Source organism: Oenanthe melanoleuca, chromosome 14 (genome assembly GCF_029582105.1).
Source record: "Oenanthe melanoleuca isolate GR-GAL-2019-014 chromosome 14, OMel1.0, whole genome shotgun sequence".
NCBI classification, from domain to species: Eukaryota; Metazoa; Chordata; class Aves; order Passeriformes; family Muscicapidae; genus Oenanthe; species Oenanthe melanoleuca.
The window spans coordinates 15,226,849-15,243,829 of record NC_079348.1 but is presented as its reverse complement, the minus strand read 5'-3'; the positions used below and the strand labels follow the sequence as shown (position 1 = coordinate 15,243,829).

General features: G+C 49.2%; 1 protein-coding gene across 1 annotated transcript; it reads left to right on the top strand.

Annotated features, from left to right (window-relative positions):
• Positions 1 to 297: 297 nt before the first annotated feature.
• TEDC2 (tubulin epsilon and delta complex 2) lies at positions 298 to 9,081 on the top strand. The gene is made up of 10 exons (XM_056503559.1): positions 298 to 364; positions 434 to 532; positions 681 to 736; positions 1,178 to 1,838; positions 3,225 to 3,278; positions 5,134 to 5,218; positions 5,544 to 5,652; positions 5,868 to 5,969; positions 6,353 to 6,558; positions 8,767 to 9,081. The coding sequence occupies exons 1-10, from the start codon at positions 339 to 341 to the stop codon at positions 8,905 to 8,907; spliced, it is 1,539 nt and encodes a 512-aa protein (XP_056359534.1). The 5' UTR covers positions 298 to 338; the 3' UTR covers positions 8,908 to 9,081.
• Positions 9,082 to 16,981: the final 7,900 nt, after the last annotated feature.

The following is a 16,981-nucleotide window of genomic DNA, read 5'->3' as shown; positions in this document are numbered from 1 at the left end:
ACTGTCCCCCTGAGGCACAGCGAGCACACGGCTCTCCCTGCCCGGCACTGTCCCCCTTAGCACAGAGAGCACACAGCTCTCCCTGCCCGGCACTGTCCCACTGAGGCACAGCGAGCACACAGCTCTCCCTGCCCGGCACTGTCCCCCGCAGCACAGCGAGCACACGGCTCTCCCTGCCCGGCACCCTGCGGGCCCGGCGGAGCGGGTCCCCTGCGCCACCCGGAGCCCTCAGGCCGCGGCGCTCCCGCCCGCCCCGCGCGGACACGCCCCGCCGCAGGTCCTGGCAGGGCGGTAGCGAGCGCGGGCCGGCGGGAGCAGCGGCGGGAGCGGCCGGGCTGATGCTGCCTGCGGGCCGCGGCCACAGGTGAGGGCAGAGGGGCCAGGCTGGGCCGGGCCGGGTCCCGCGGGGCGCTGACCGCGCTGGGCCTTGCAGGGCGGCGGCGGCGCTGAGGGCGGCGCTGGGCGAGGGCGCGGAGCGGCGGCGGGAGCTGGAGCGGCGGGCGGCGCGGAGCCGGGCGCTGCTGGGGCGCTGGTGAGTGCGGAGCCGCTGTGTGGTCACCCCCTCCGAGCCCCTCCACCCCGGGCGGCCCGGCCGGTCCCCAGCCGTGTCCGGGGCCCCGCGGGCCGGGGTGCTGGTCCCGTCCCGGGGAAGCAGCTCCGGCCCCGTTTGTTCCCTGCAGGGATGATGACGAAGCGGAGCGGCCACAGCCGCAGCCGGGCTCCAGCACTGGACATGGTAAGCGCTTCTCCCGCGCCGCTGCCGCTCGTGCCACACTGGCCCCGGATCTGTGCAGTGTTAGGAGGCATTGCAGTACTCTGCATCCTCCTAAATGCTGCCTCTGCCGTTTTCCTCCGGCTCTCCTCCTTGGGGTTAGCTTGGAGTCGTGCCTCGTTAGCCAAGGCCGGCAGTAAAGTGACTGTGGGTCTGACCCGAGTGTGAGAATGTCACTTGTTGAGGTTGACTCAGGAGATCTCACATCCATCCTGAGTCTTCAAAGCTTCTGGCAATCCTGCTTGCATCCTCTGTGCAGTGGCTGTTCCCAAAGCTAAAAAAATACCCCCTGCACCATTTGTTGGGTTTCGTTCCTTTCTGTGCCACCTGGAAGAGCAAGTTAGTGAAGAGTCAAATGGGGAACATCCAGGTTTGAGCTTTCTGACATGTTTTCTCTTCTTGCAGAAGACAGGCCTTCACCCAAGGAGCTAGAGGAGCTGGAACTGCTGAACAGGGCCTTAGAGAAGGCACTGAAAGTCAGGAAAAGCATCTTGAAAACCCCATTAGAGGCTCAGGGAGCAGCAGGACAGAAGGGGGCAGGTGAGGCATGTGCTCCCAAGAAAGCTGAAGAGCAGCAGGAGCCTGTACCTGTTAAGGATGTTCCTGAGTGCAGGAAGGTGAGAGCTGGAAGCAAAAAGCCCTTGTTGTTGAAAAAGCCCTTTTCATACCAGTTAAGAGCCCCTTACAGGACTGACCCAGATGTGAAGAAACTGCAAAGGAAAGTCCCAGCCAGATGTGTTTCTCAAGGCCCCAGGACAGCTGGGAAGATTTCCTCCAAAGGAATGACTTCCAAACGAGGAATGGGTCACAGGACAGCAACTGGTGCCTGTGCTGCAGCTGAACCCCAGGAGACACCTGGCTTGTCTGAATCTGCCCCAGATGAGCAGCCGAGCTTTTCTGGAGGGGATTCAGCTGCAGGAAAGAATTCCATAGCTGCCAAAAACCAGTTACTTGATGCAGAGAAGAAAAGCTGTAGTTTTCTGGGAGAGTCCAGTGAAAAGGATGGCACTGCAGCTGCATGGGGAAGGAACACCTCACCAGGGACAGGCACCCTGCAGGAGAAAGGGTAAGTGTGGGAGGTGGGCACCTCTCCTGTTCTGCTCCACACTTACAGGGATGTGTACAGATCCTGCTGCCTGTGGCTGCTCTGGGGGTCCCAGCCTGCCTTCATCTTCCTCACATCCCTCTCAAGAGGAAGGATCCTATATAGTTTAAAAGCCTTTATTGTGGTTGAGTAAGTGTTTTCATTTTAAGGGCTTATTCTTGGATGGCTGGGACTTTGAAAGCCTTTCAATTAAGAGTTTTGGTGTTTCATAGTCCCCTGTGAGTGTTTTGGAAAGCAGTCTCTATAGAGCTTTCTTTAGCCTTAGCTTTCCTCTGAGTGTTCTCTCTATTACAGCATATTGATTTTTTTATTTATTCTGTTTTTTACACAGTGATAATACATAATGCATGAATTTATTCTCTCTCTCTAAAGCTGTCCTGGTGCTGTTTGGAGTGATGGCATCTGGGTTTAATACTGTCCCTGTTAACCTGTAACATACTGCCCATGTAACTGCACAAATCAGGACTGACTAGGGTGCAAAGGTTTGGTGCAGGAATAATTATGAAGGGAATGTTACTGAGATTCTCTGTGGAAAAGTGGCAAAATAATACTTGGAGGATTGCCTTTGCATTCATGCCAGTCTGTCTTGTTTAGGTAATTTTTTCCTCTTTTGCTTTAAAACAATATTGAAACTCGATCTGATATCCCTGGAAAGTTTTGAGGGATATTTCTCTCAGCTGCCACAACCTAACTCTTGTGTTTGTGCAGGGAGGAAATGATTCCTTTTCATGGGCATTGGAAGGGCCCCAGGACACTTTAGTGACAGTTGCTGTGGGAACAGGGGTCTGAATTCAAACATTTACTTAAATTCCCAGCTGTGGCCTTGCATTCCTGGTCTGCATGTGACTAACATCTGCCAACCCTCCTGTTTTTGTAATAACAATTTAGGGATTATTCTACTTCAGGGTTAAGATTCATATTCCCAGTGGAAGCTGGAATGTCTCTTTTCTGTTTCTTTGAGTGTGATATGGTGCTGAGCACAGCTGCATTGTCCTGCTCAGGAGGGGTAACAGGGCATGGCAGAGCAGCTTCCTGAAGGTGTTTCCATGTCTGTACTCTGCTGTGCCATGGCTTTGCTCCCAGCTGCCCACCTTGGATGAACCTCTGATTGGTGGCAGGATGCAGGAGCTCTCCCAGCTCAGCTCCACGGTGCCTGTGGAGTCAAATTAGCGACCTAATCTTCTTTCCTTGAGGACAGTCTGAAGACAGTGGTGGATCCAATCTCCAGAGCTGCTGACATCTCCCATTGCAGCTAAATTAATCTCAGATTTTGGCTAAACATTATTCTCCCTGTTGGAAGACAATTGCTTTCCAGCTTCCAGGATTGATCCTTCTCCTGTTTTGCAGATGCCAGCTGAAACTCCCCCTTCTCTACAGGAAAGCCTATTCCAGGAACTCCAGGTGAGACCAGTCAGACCAGTTCAGTGCAGAACTACCCTCAGCTGCAGGGCTGTGAGGAGGGCTCAGGTGTGGCTGTTCTGTGTGCCCCACAGGGTGTGGGCCTGATTTGGGAGCAGGAAGAGCTCCCATACTGCAAGGCTGCTGCTGAGGATGTGTTCTCCTGCTGTGGTACCCACTAGTACCACTTTCATTTCTGAGTGCTAATTACTGTTAGCCACTGAGTTGTGAAGTTCCTGGAATGCTTTCATCATGGGTTTAATGGTGCAGCAGAAGTCTCTGCTGGTGCCATACACCTGTTGAAGGCAGGGTACCTGTGGGATGGGTGTCTGGATACACATCCAGTGAGAGTTCCCCAAACCATCTCTGCCCTGACTTGCAGCCTGGAAGCACCACAACTGTGTGTTTTTGAGCCTGGTTCTGTTGCTGAACTCTTACGCACAGCCAGCTACAGTGCTACTGCAGGGATGGTGCAGGTGGTTGGGGTTTGCATGCTGTAGTTCATTCTCCAGACTTCTAGAAAGGTTTCCCACATTTCCTTTGAGAAGTCTTGCCATAATTCAGCAGATTGCTCACTGTGTGCTTTGTTCAGATATTAAGCATAAACCCTTTCTTTAAATCTAACTATAGCCCCTTGCTCTGCCCTCAAGAATTCCTCCTCCTCTTGGAAACTGTCATTTATCAGAAAACAGTTTGTTAGTTGCCCTTCTGCAGTTATAAAGACTTTATACCCTTTTCACTTCTAAATTGAGCCTTTCAGCATTCTAATCTCTGGTGTAATTTTATACTTCTCACTATTGCTTTCAACTCAGTAACAGATTGAAAATAACCTTTGTGCTGAAGATCCCTTGTAGAGGATTTGCATCTTGCTTGGGAACTTCTGTTCTTTCCTATTCCATTAACCTTGCCACTTCTTTGCATAATGTATTTCTGAAATCTGCAGATTCTAACATGATTTAAAAGACCCATTAGGCTAGAAAGAAGACACATGCACACTCGAGTTAGGCACTGCAGAACTATTTTAAGCTTCCTCCTGATGGCTCTCACTTACTGCAGCAGGTTTTGGGAGACAGTCCTTAAGGAAAGGATATTATGGGGCCTGTGCATCCATGAGGGTGTTGAGCTCTGTGAGTGAAATGCTTCTCTCTGGTAGTGCTGTTATTTGTGCAATCCTTTATCAGTTGGTGGACTCTGGTGTGAAGTCCTGGCCAGATTCCTCATGATACTCTACTTAAACCTCTGTCTTACATCCCTGACATGCTGCTGTCATTCTGTTTGCCAAACATACTACTTTTTTCCCCCACAAAAAAATTATTAAAGAAGAATCTTGAGGAAGTTTGGAATAAGAAGTAGTTGGGGTGAAAATTTGTCCTGTCTGCTCTTTTTTTTTTTTTTTTTTTTTTTTTTTTTTTTTTTTTTTTTTGTACACCTACACTAACAGAATAAATGTACAGAAATGCAAATTACTTACTCTTAAGAAAGGAAGGGAGTATTTGTTGTTTCCTATGGGGTATAAACACAGGCAGGACAATACAACAGAATGAGGGATGTGCTGTGAGTTCACATTCTGCTTATGGAAATGTGCTGTCTGTCTTCTGATCCTTCCTCTCAAAACAAAAGGAGAGAGTAACAGGTGTTCTGCAGTATCTGATGCTTTCTGCAGGGTGTCCTTGTTGATCTGATAGTAGCCATGGGAATGAATTGGGAATGGCTGATAAATAACCTGTGAGAGAGAGTGGGGAGGGAGGCACTAGCAATTAAAGCACTGATATGCCCCACTGCTGTGTCACAGCTCAGCATGAGCACTGTCTGGTACAGAGGAGTGTAACTTCCACCTGCTGCCCCTTTGGAATTTCAGGGCATGGGAGAGATGTCGTCTGTGCCAAACAAGTGCAGATGCAGAAGCTGCAAGGACCCGTTTTCTGGAGAGGATCCAGACAACTGTATCCTTTCCTAGCAGGCACAGGGTGCAATTGCTCTGCAGTGAGCTCCCAGCTGGAGAGAGTTATGCCTTGGATAACAGTAGTTCCAGTTGGGTCTCTAGGCAGTGGGTTTTTCACAGTACAGCTGTTGAGCACTTATAAAACTTCTGATCCAGCCAAACATGGCCACAAGGCAAGCTGTGCTGTGCTGTCCTCACCTTCCCCCTGCAGTGCCACTTCCCAGCCTGGTCCCCCTCTGCCCTGACCCAGCTGACCTGGCCTGGGGCTCAGGATGCTGCACAGAGATGCTGCTGTGGAACTTTCCTTAAGCTGCTGCTGTTTTGAGTTTTGCTCCCCAAAGCTGACCCCCAGTCCTGCAGAGATAGAGGAGGAATTAAGGGCCCTCCAGGATGTCCCCTCCCACCTGAGGCAGTATGTGGAAGCTGAACTTGCAGGTAAGGAGGAAGAGAAGGCAGTGGGAGGGCAGAAGGTGGAATAAGGATGATTTGGGCTCCAGTTCCATGAGTTTTGTATTCTTGGTGTGTGCTGGACACGAGGGACAGGAGCATTCTCTGCCTGAAATGAAGGCTGGTGAACCCAAGGCCACTGTGGAAGCCATCTGAGGAGGGGAGGTTCCAATGCTCACACCTTTTCTCTGCTTCTCTTGTAGACCCTCCCACTCTGCAAGGAGAGTATGAAAGCCTTCTGACCTTGGAGGGTTTGCAAAGCACAGTGTCCCAGTGCCTGCAGAAGCTGCAGCTGCTGCGAGCAGGTGAGACAGTCCCTGTGCCTGTGGCCAGCTGGGAATGTGGTCCTTTGCCTTCTGTGGGAAGGACTCTGGACCCAGATCATTTTTCTCCTGATTATCTTTATGGTAATGGAGCACTTAATTCTCTGGTGGCAAACAAATCTGTGGTACCTGTGTGCCACCCCTCTGTGTTCAGGAGAGACTTGGAGCTTTAAACTGCAGTTGCAGTTGAAGAGGGCTGGGGAGGGGACAATGCAGGCCACAGCTTAGGGTGTCCTGATGGTGCCATGTGTGATTACAGTGTCTTTAGTCATTAATATCTGGGAACAGTAAGTAGATCATGAAGTTTGCAAGTACAGATTTAACTTGTATGTTTTTGTCTCCTGCCTTTTCTTCTGCCCTGGCAGCTCTGGAGTCCCAGCTGAGGCTGTGCCCAGACTGCCCTGGGGATGTGGCTATTTGCTCTCCAGCCTGTGTCCCTGCCAGGGGACAGACATGTGCAGACAAGCTGGCTGTGCCTCTCCTCTGTTACTCCAGTCTCCAGGAGCTGAGGGACCTGTTTGCCTTGAAGCTGCAAGTGTCAATGCTGCACCAAGAGATTGCCTTACAAAAGGTGAGTCTGGAGAAGTGTCAGTGCTCCCGAAGCAGAAAGGGACAATGTGGGGCAGCAGCTGCTGTACAAGTGCAGCAGCAGCATAGTAAGTTCCCCCAGTGATGTTTCTGTGTTTGCTTTGTTCTCTTGTTGGTGTAGGGACTTTTGTTGTTGTTAGGGTCAGAGCAGAGGCCATTACCTGCCTCACCCTCTCCTGAAAAGATTTTATTTACCTATTCTGAAAGAGTTTGGCAGTGGAGGATGTAATGCTCCTTTTGTCAGGACTTCACAGCCCTATTAGGGCACCCACTCCCTCATTCCTTCTCGTGTGACTTCCAGCTGGTGAGCTCCTCTGTTCTCTCTGTTGCTTTCCTTTTAAATCTCTAACCACTGTGCTGCTAATCCTATTTTTACTGTTCTGAGACTGTAAGAACAGGGTAGGAGGTGTCAGCTTCTTCAGTAGCCTGAGCAGAGAGTTTGGCACACAGAGATTATTTGTTCTTCTCAGCCAGCAGCAAAGGGCAGAGAAGATCTGTGAAATCAAATCTACTCCTTTGACCTATTCTTTGCCATTGGCCTGAATGATAGAGGCTTTGGAAAAGTAATTTTTTGTAAGCCAGAGAGGCATTATTAATAACTGTCTGCAGCCCTGTGGCTGAAGACAGACTGCTGCCTAACTTCAAATGGGATTTCAGCATTATAATCCTGAATTATGGATTATGAAGGGTTTAGGGTTTTGTTTTTTTTAATGCACCCAAAATGAAGTGGTGACCAAAGCCTGATTCCTTCTGCTCTGTTGGCTGTCTCAGTTTCTTCTGCACATGTACCCAAATAGGTGCTTTATGCCAGGTGAGCCCTGGGGGTCTGAAGCAGCTTGGTGCAGAGTGTGCAGGAAGTGGAATTCTTGGGATAGGTGAAGTGAATGGACATGGAACAAAATAAATACCCCAGGAAAGGATGTACCTATTTCTGGGCCAAGCCTGTCCACTGCCCTTCCATGGAGGAATGCCAAGTATCATAGAAATTCCTGGTAGCTCTTGGCCTGTCTTTGATGGTGAAGAGTTTCTTCTTAGGTGTCAGGAGCAGAGCAGGTGGATGGAAGTGGAGCACTGCAGCACTCCTTCATGTGCCAGTTTTCCCCTAGGTAGCTTTCATGTCTGTAGAAAGAGGCTTCCCAGAGATGAGCAGCTGTGTGCTGCTCCCTGTCCCTGCACAGAGACTTGTGTAGAACAGGGGAGGGAGCCTCCTGCAGGTACCCTGTACTCTCTTCTGTTTGGGTCTTCCTCTGTATCGACCAGGGAACAATGATGGAATCACAGAATAACTTGACTTGGAAGTCCAACTCCTGGCCCAGCACAGACAGCCCCAGAATCCCACTCTATGCCTGAGGGCATTGTCCAAACACTTCTGGAGCTCTGGCAGCCTTTAGGGAGCTGGCTGACCTGTGCAGTTGTCTTCTCTCCTGGGCAGGCAGATTGTGCAGCAGGCTGGGTGGGTTTTGGTGCACAGACTGCTCAGACTTCATAACCTCCTGCCAGATGAAAAGAGGAAAAAAAAAATAAAATCCCAGGCAAAATGTCTGTCTGAACATTAATTCAAGAGTGAGGCACCAAAGACCAGCTTTTGTCCAGTTACTGAAGTGAGATGTGCTTGGGTTGTCAGTCAGTACTAATCCTAGAGCTGATACTGATGTTGCACTGGATTGTTTGACAGCGTGAGCTGAGATCCCAGCATAGGTTTAACAGAGCAGCAGCAGCTAGGCCAAGGAATGTTGGAGAGCTTGAGCAGTCCCTGCAGCCTGTTTGGGCTGGAGTTGGCCACTTGCACCTCTGGCCTAACTGGGAGGTGATGGGAGCAGTCCTGAGTGCAAGGTTGAACTTGGGTGAGTGATCACTTCACTGTGTGGCTGCAGAGCTCCTGAACCAACACCAGCTTCAGTTTCTTGCAGGATGCTGATCTCATGCCAGTACTGAGCCTTCCCTGCAGCAGAGCAGCAGCACTGCCACTTGTCTCACTGCTCTGGAAATGCTGGGTGGCTGCTGAGGTAGCTCACAAACAGAAAATGAACCACTCTGCCTTTATTAAATATGACAAAAGAAAGTATCCATCAATAGCTTAGTCTGTTATTAGTCATACTGCTCTGATTAGATTTCACTTGTTATGCAGCACCTCAAGGAATACTGGAGTGCTGCTGGCTGAGGTGACAGTGTGTCCTTTGCTCCTGCCCAGGTGATGATGGCAGAGCTGCTGCCTGTCCTGGAGGCCAGGCCCTTCCTGGAGGGCTCTGCAGGGCTGTTCCGGGCCATCCACACCCAGCTCTGTCAGGGGGGCCGGCGCTTCCCTGTGCTGGTGAGAGACGAGCTGGACTGAGCTGGGGGGCCTCCTGCTGGAACTGCACAGAGCCAAAGGCTGCTCTAAGCAATAAATCTTTTCTAGGAACTTCTTTACTCTGCCTGTTTATTCAGCTAAATCCCAGGGGGTTGTTTTTGTTACAAGTTTTTGTTATTTTCTTTTTTTTAAATTTCCTTTTGTATCAGGAGTCCTGGAGCCAGGCTGGGAGAACTGGGGTTGTTCAGCTCCAAGAAGAAAAGGCTGCGGGGACACCTCAGAGCCCCTTCCTAAAGGAGGCTCAGAGCCCTAAAGGGGCTCCAGGAGAGCTGGAGAGGGACTTTGCACAGGGGCCTGGAAGAACAGGACACAGGGAATGGCTTTCTGCTTCCAGGGGTCAGGGATGGATGGGATGTTGGGAAGGAATTGTTCCCTGAGAGGGTGGGCAGGCCCTGGCACAAGGTGCCCAGAGAAGCTGTGGCTGCCCCTGGATCCCTGGAAGTGTCCAAGGCCAGGTTGGAGGGGGCTTGGAACAGCCTGGGACAGTGGGAGGTGTCCCTGGCCATGGCAGGGGCTGAAATGAGATGAGTTTAAAGTCCCTTCCATCCCAAACCAGTCTGATTCTATTGTTCTATATCACTTTCCTGACCTTTTAACTGAGGTTTTGTGAATCCCCCTCAGGGCTTCAGAGACTCTGATTGTGGCTTTTCTTCCAAGGCTATCTCTGCCAAGCTCTAGATTCATGACTGCCTCAGTACACCAGGCTCCTGGATGCTGACAGTGAAGGAGGGAATAAAATCTGGTTTGTAATGATCAGATAGCCACAGCATCATGGGTCACAGCATCCAGAAATCCCGAGAACCTGAGCTGCTGCTTCCCTAGTTCTCTGTTCCCCTGCTCCCACGGAGGGTAGGGTTATTGATGTAGTGTTCACTCATGGTTTGTGACGGAGGAGGGAGGGCAGGAGGCTGCGCTGCGGGTCTGGCTGTGCCCTGCAGGTGGCGGGCGGGTCGCGCTGCAGCCGGAGGGAACAGCCCGGCTCCTGCCGCAGCTGCCGCCTCCCCTCCCCTCCGCGGGAAAGGCCGGCTGCCCTTCTCCTTCCTGCTGCGTGCTTGCACGGAATCCCCAAAGTGCCTGCGGTTCAGTGGCAGGTAAAGCTTTGGAGTGAGGTGGAAAACCTCTGCTTGTGAGTATTCTTAAAATTCCATTCAGGAAGTGTACCCCAGCCTAGTAGTACACTTGGAGCCAGACCACATCTCTGAGCTGGACTCTGCTTGTGTGTGTGTGATCTAGCTCTTAGCAGTGCAAAGACATTCATTATTTTTTCCTTATCTTTTTTCCTAGGCTAGGTTGCTGTCTGACTCTTTCTGGCACTCAAAATTCAATAAAAATCGTTTGTATGACAGGTGGAAATCAGCATCTCTTGCTTTCCTTTTGTATTTTTGTCATAGAATCCCCTAATGGGTTGAGCTGAAAGGGGCCTCATCCCATCCCACCCCTGCCATGGGCAGGGACACCTTCCACTATCCCAGGTTGCTGCAAGTCCCATCCAGCCTGGCCCTGGACACTGCCAGGGAGCAGACACTGCCTCCTAAACCAGTGGTCATACACATGAACATGTCCACGTTTGAATGGGAGAGCTGACATTTGGAATTGTTAATTTGGCTGCTGTTATGGATAACTTGTGTCTGCAAGCACTGCATGAGTCATGGAGCATCTGCTGCTCAGCACAGAGCAGGCCAGTGTAAATTGGCAGCAGCTCAGCACCACAGCACGGACTGCAGAGGTGGGAAAGGGCTGGCAAGAGGAGACAGCCCACAGAGAGGGTTCACAGGGCTGTTGCAAACTCAGAGGACAAGCTGACACTGTAGAAGTTGTGCAGAAGGGGTGCAGTGTCAGGCAGCTGGGCTCTTCTCTGCCTCTGGGTGCAGCGGGGTTTTGTTTCTCTTCCTACACCACATTTTAAAATTTTCAGAAATGTGTTAAGACTTTTAATCATTTGAATGAGTCACTCTTACAAACCAGTCTTGTGCTAGAGCAGAGCTAGAGAGATTCAACAGCAGCTGAACTCAGGGCCTGGGTTATAGAATGTGCCATTGTTATGGGAAGAAAGTTCCTCCATCTGAGATGAGGAAACAAAGATGTGAAGTACTGTTTGATGCCAGGGGATAGAATTACAGAAATACAGGAAATGAGCAGTATTTTTGGAAAGTGATAGATGATCTCAGTGTTGTGTAGACATGAGCTGAGAAAACACAGCAAGAGTCAGGGAGGATTAGCAGTTCTTATTCCTTCCTTGTCCCCTGCAGTAGCATGTAAAAGTTTTTGGGTTCTCCCTTCTGAAGAATGGGATCCTGAGGAGGAGGCAGGTTTTTTCTTTTCTTTCCAAAATCTGTGACTTCCAGTATTTCCAACTGCTACAGATTGTCTTTTCCCCTGACTCTCTTCTCTCATTCCCCTCTGCAACTTCTCCACAGATTGTGCTTGTTTTGCAAATGTGTTTGGCCAGTGGAGGGATAGCAGCAGTGCTGCTGTTAGTGCACACTGCAAACAGCAGAGCCTCTTGGAGGGTTTCACATGCACCAGCTGGTTTTGGTTAGCATTAGAGAATAATAGAATCACAGACAGATTTGGCTTGGAAAGGATCTTTAAGATCATTTAGTCCCACCCCTGCCATGGGCAGGGACACCTCCCACTGTCCCAGGCTGCTCCAAGCCCCTTCCAACCTGGCCTTGGGCACTGCCAGGGGTCCAGGGGCAGCCCCAGCCTCAGCTGTGCCTAGTTCTGAAGCTCTGTTGAGCCTTCCAAGGGGTTTATCCTGCATGTGTTGCCGGATCTACCACCAGATCTCTCTGCTGCTGAAGCCCCTCCACATCTAGAGACTCAACAGTGGGGCTTTAGGGCTGCTCCCATCTGAAACAGAAATAGCTTGAGTCATAGCAAGAGGGATGGAGCAGTGGTGTGGAGGAATGTCCTGCCTCTTCCAGTCCTTCTGAGGGGTCTGGCAGTGTCTGAGTGGTGACAGAGCATCACAGCCTGTGCCTTGCTGCTGTGGCTGTCCATGGCACACTCCCAGCCCTGGGAAAAGGGCAGGAGGAGCCCCCTGGGCCAGGAGAACAGGTTTTGGATGAGCTGTGTGAGGGATAAGGGAATTTCATCAAAGAGCAGTTTAAGATGGTAAATGTTGAAGTGGGAGGAAGACTCCCAGCCCCCTCTGAAGATGACAAATTTGCTGTTGATGTTCATCTCTAAATGAGCTTTCTGTGAGCTCCAGAGAGCAGGTTACTTGATTAAAACTGTGTGTGAGTCAAGCCTGAAGCATTAACACCTGACTCAGCAAGTTGCTGTGCCAGTCTAGAGTTCTAGAAGGAGCACTGGAGCTGCAAAATGCTGGGACAGAGCTCTTGGATTTTAGGGAAGCTACCTGGGGGGAGCTGTATGTCCTCCACACACATTTTTAAGTTTGTGTATTCTTTTACCCAAATGTAACAGAATTCAGTATGAGTTTGTGATTTCCAGCTGAAGGTCTGCTGAGAAATTTTGTCCACTTCTGCTAAATCTGAAAGGGTGTGTTTGGGTTTCTGCAGAGCACTCTGAGGATGCTGGATGTGGGAACTGCAGGATGCAGAGAGCTCCTCCAGACTGTCCCAGGGTGTCTAATTATCAGTATACTGTAAGCAGTGAGTGGGAAATGCTTTAATAGCCTTATGAATGCCAGGAGAAGGAGCCAGCAGGGATTTTTTGTGGGCAGGCAGCCAGTTCATGGCTGTGCATTTCCAGTCCTGAGTCCTGTCACCATTGTGGAGTCACTAAGAGGCTGCAGCAGATGATGGATCTGACAGCAGGGCTTGTCACTTGTTATGTGTAAAAGAGAGATTGATGTTATCTCACTTGCTCATGAGCTTAGTTTTGTATGGCTGTGCTCTCTGCAGCAAGGCCTCTTGTTCTGGTGGATTTTGGTTGATTTTTGTAAGCTGTACACTGGGACTGGTGCAGTTGACATCTGGTTTCACTAGCTAGTCCTCCTTCACTAATAACAACCTCACAAAAGAAAAACCCTAACCATTGCTCAGTCTGACATGAAAAAAATTCATTAAATAGGTATTAAAGTTCCTACCATCCACCATGCAGATTGAGTACTATTTTTATAACCATCACCCAGAAGAAAAGATTTATCATCTTGGTTTTAATTTGTGGAGAAAGAAGGGGTTTAGCATTGTAGTCAAGAAAAATCTATGGCTGGTTAATTAATCTGAGCTCAGTTAGAAGGAAGAAGGCAGGAAGCAGTGTGCCACATGTGCCATGGAGCAAAGAACTGGGAATGGGAGGGGGAAAAATTAAAAGGGAGTTCTGAACTGTAATTTCAGAAGGCAGAAGTTTACAATAATGGGTTATTTAGGCACACAAATGAAGATGTTTGACTTATTTTTAGCCAGAACAAGAAAGATAACCAGTGGGTCAGGAGTTTGGATAAGAAAAGGCAACTAGAAGCAAGGTGTGAATCAGTGAAAGAGCCTTGTCTGGAGCCTTCCCTCCTGGTTTCTGGGAACACAAGCTCCCAGATGTGCTCATGCTGCTGTTAGGTTTGTCCTCAGCACTTACATGTTGTAGAGGGAAACAATTTATTTGTCTCATCTCAGCTCCAGCTTAAAAGAAAGACTCAAGGGAGGTCTGAAGTGGATGTGCAGGTCAGCTGGACCCCAGTGGGGCTCCTTCCTGCCCTGCAGATGATGTTGGGTTGTAGGATGGGACTTTTGGGTACCAACCTGGCATAGGAACACAAAGGAGAGAGCACAGGAATCAGAATTACTTAGGTTGAAAAGACCTTTAAGAACTTCAAGTCCAAATGTTCCCCCACTGCCAAGACCTCCACTAAACCATCTCTACAAATCATTTAAATCCTGTCAGGGATGGTGACTCAACAACAACAAAAAAACTTTTAAAAATTTGGTGAAACCATAAATAGTGCTTTAATTATAATATTCTTCTGACTGTGTAATGGGATAGAATTCAAATGGTTGGATACTGGATGCAGGGATGAATCAGAGAGTATTTTTTATATTTAAGCAAGTTCGGGCATATAAATTTAAACATAGCCACATTTTTCTGTGACCATTCCAGGCTCACTTCTAGGGCCATTAGGAAATTTAGTGTGTTTGCCAATATCCTTTCAACTATTCTCAGTCTTGACTACCTGGTGCTGTCTCAGTTTTAAATGGTGTTTGTTGTGTTCTGTTCTGTTCTGGAGTTTTCTCGAGGGTGACAGAGCTCTCGGCAGAGATCCTGCTGTCCTTGCAAGAGCAAACTCACCAGATTTAATAGAGTAGTTTGACTGAACAAAGCATTAATGATTTGAATCCTGTGTGATTCCATCTCCCTTCCTCCTACCAGTGAGAGCACCGTGGTCTCCATTTGCAGGGAGGAGTTCATGCTTATAACAATGCAAGCAGCATTATTTGGGGTTTGGGTTTTTGATTAGGTTGTGGGGCTTTTGATTTGGTTTTTGGGGTTTTTTGTTGGTTTTTTTTAAGAACTAATTACATTAAAATAGCTTGTTTCTATGTATTAGGTGCATTTCTTATCTGTGATCCTTAGAAGCAGTGTGCCTGGTGTATGAGTCACTCGGCTCCACTGGTGCCTTGCCCAGCTCCCCTGGCAGTGCCAGGAGTGCCCACAGCTCCTTCTCCAAGGGCAGAGGATGTCAGCAGAGCTGCTGAGGATCTCTTCTCCCAGTCTGCAGTTTTTCCTGTCTCTGGGTCACAGCTGGTGTCAGTTCTGTGTGTGCTGGGTGCCTGCTGTGGCCCGAGCTGGGCGCTGAGCAGCAGAAGGTGGCAAGGTCTGTAGGAGCTCAGCCCTAACGTGGCTGAGGCTGGGGGATGATGTAATGATCCTTTTCCATCTGCTCCCATCCATCTTTGAATCCACAGGGAAGCATCCTTCTGGTGAGACACGCGAGTCCCTCATTGCAAGCCCCCTCCCTGGTTTGGGAGTTCTCTGGAATGCTGTGGCTGCTGCTCTCCCCAGGCCTGTGGCCCAGAGGGGCTCCCCACACAGTGCAAAGCCACAGGCTCAAAATAGCTCAGAGATGTCACCCAGCAGCTTGTCAGGGTTGCCAAAGTCTTTGTTGGAGTGGATCAAGGTGACACTTGGCTGCTATTTTCAGCCCCACACTTCCTGATAGCTGTTGGTGCTTTATTCCCCCGCTTTGATTATTTATTTATTTCCCTTTTGCTGAATCATAGACCTGGAAAATACTTCTTAGGTCACTGAGGATCCAAGAATGTGCCTCCTGATTTATTTTGCTGCCTGTTTCCAGCTTTACTTGGCACAAGGCAGCTTAAAATGGACTATGAGATGCCACCTGTGCTTCTTTAATGACACTTGCCTGCTGCATGAGTTTCTGCCCTGCTCTTTTTATCTTAAAATTAATGGAGCTGCTCAAAGCTTAACACTGGCTTTGCCAGGGCTTTTTTTCCACAGTGAGCTGTGGTTGTTGGTGCCACATTCACCTGCTCTCATTTCTCTGCAGCTCTTCATTGCAGTCAAAGGTTATTTATGGTGGGGGATAGTTGTGCAATAAATTGTTATTCAGTATTTCCTACCCCAGTCTTAATCTGTCATGTGGCTCTTGCATGAATGGTTCCAGATTTTCATCATGAAAAGGGGATAAGGCACTGGCACAGCTGCCCAGGGCAGTGGTGGAGGCACCATCCCCAGAGGGATGTGAATATGGCACCTGAGGACATGGTTTAGTGGTGACCATGGTGGTGCTGGGTTAGTGGTTGGAACTGATGATTTCCCAACCTTAACTATTCCATGATTCTGTATTAGCCAAATAAAGGCAGAATTTTTAATTTCTTCACAGAGCCAAAGGAAAAAACCCTTGTGGGGATTTCTAAATTATTACAAACTGGTGGGGTTAGTTGCTTTTTCCAGTTGTTCTTCTGTGCTAAAAGTCAATGTCTGTGGTCTGTTGACATTTAATTTTTAACTGAGAGTCACTTGTTGAGAGCACAGTTCTCTGTGTGAGAAGGCTTCAGGGCTGGCAGTTGCTGGATTTCTACAACCCAGACTCCAGTTTTGAGCTGTGTGTCCCAAAAATGAGCAGTGAGGTGGGCACAAGTGACTCATGCAGGGACACCTGTGAATTGTGTGACAGAGACTACCTTTGATTATCTTTGCCCACAGATATTTCTGCCAGATATGTAGTTTTCTTTTCTTATTTCCAGCCCCATTACTTTCTAGTTCTGGAGAAAATAAGGGATAATTCCTTCATATACTAAATTCCCTGTGCAGTGGTTTAGCTCCAGCAGGGAGTGTGTTCACCCTGAGCACAGCAGGACCTGGAGCTGTAAGCAGAGCAAGTGGCACGAGGGTGTCTCTACATCCTGGCCCTGCCTTCTTTGCTGCAGCACTTCCACGTGGTCCCCAAATTATTTTGGCTCTAATGTCTGCTTTGAGAGGGTGGTGTCAGTGTCTCTGGTCACTCACATAGTTATGGACCATGGGACTCCTTCCTCCTGCCACAGTGCTGGGCACTGCTAGAGAGCATGGATCTCCTCCTCCACCTTGCTTCTTCTGGGATTCCCTAGTGGTGTTCTGCATGACATTTGATTCTGGCCTTCCTTACTTCAAAATTGCAGAAATTAATCTGCTTTAGAGGGATCCTGGCTTCCTCATCCTTCCTTTCCTCCTCATTTGCTTCTAGGAGTCTGGGTTTCTTGCTCAAGCACACCATTCTATCACCTACCCAAGCCATTCTCTTCTCTTCTCTTCTCTTCTCTTCTCTTCTCTTCTCTTCTCTTCTCTTCTCTTCTCTTCTCTTCTCTTCTCTTCTCTTCTCTTCTCTTCTCTTCTCTTCTCTTCTCTTCTCTTCTCTTCTCTTCTCTTCTCTTCTCTCTTCAACAGGAATTCTCCAGGTTTTCCTTCCTTCCTGCAGCTCTTTGCCAGGCTTGGGAGCTCTCCCCAGCCCAGGGCACCAAGGCAGGCTGTGGGCAGGGTTTGACAGCAGTGAGAGCTCCTGTGGCCCATCCATCACCCCAGGGTCACTGGGAGTGTCTGTGTGTGGAGGTGGTGTCATTCCTCTGCTCCTGCAAAGTGACTCATCCAGTCCCAG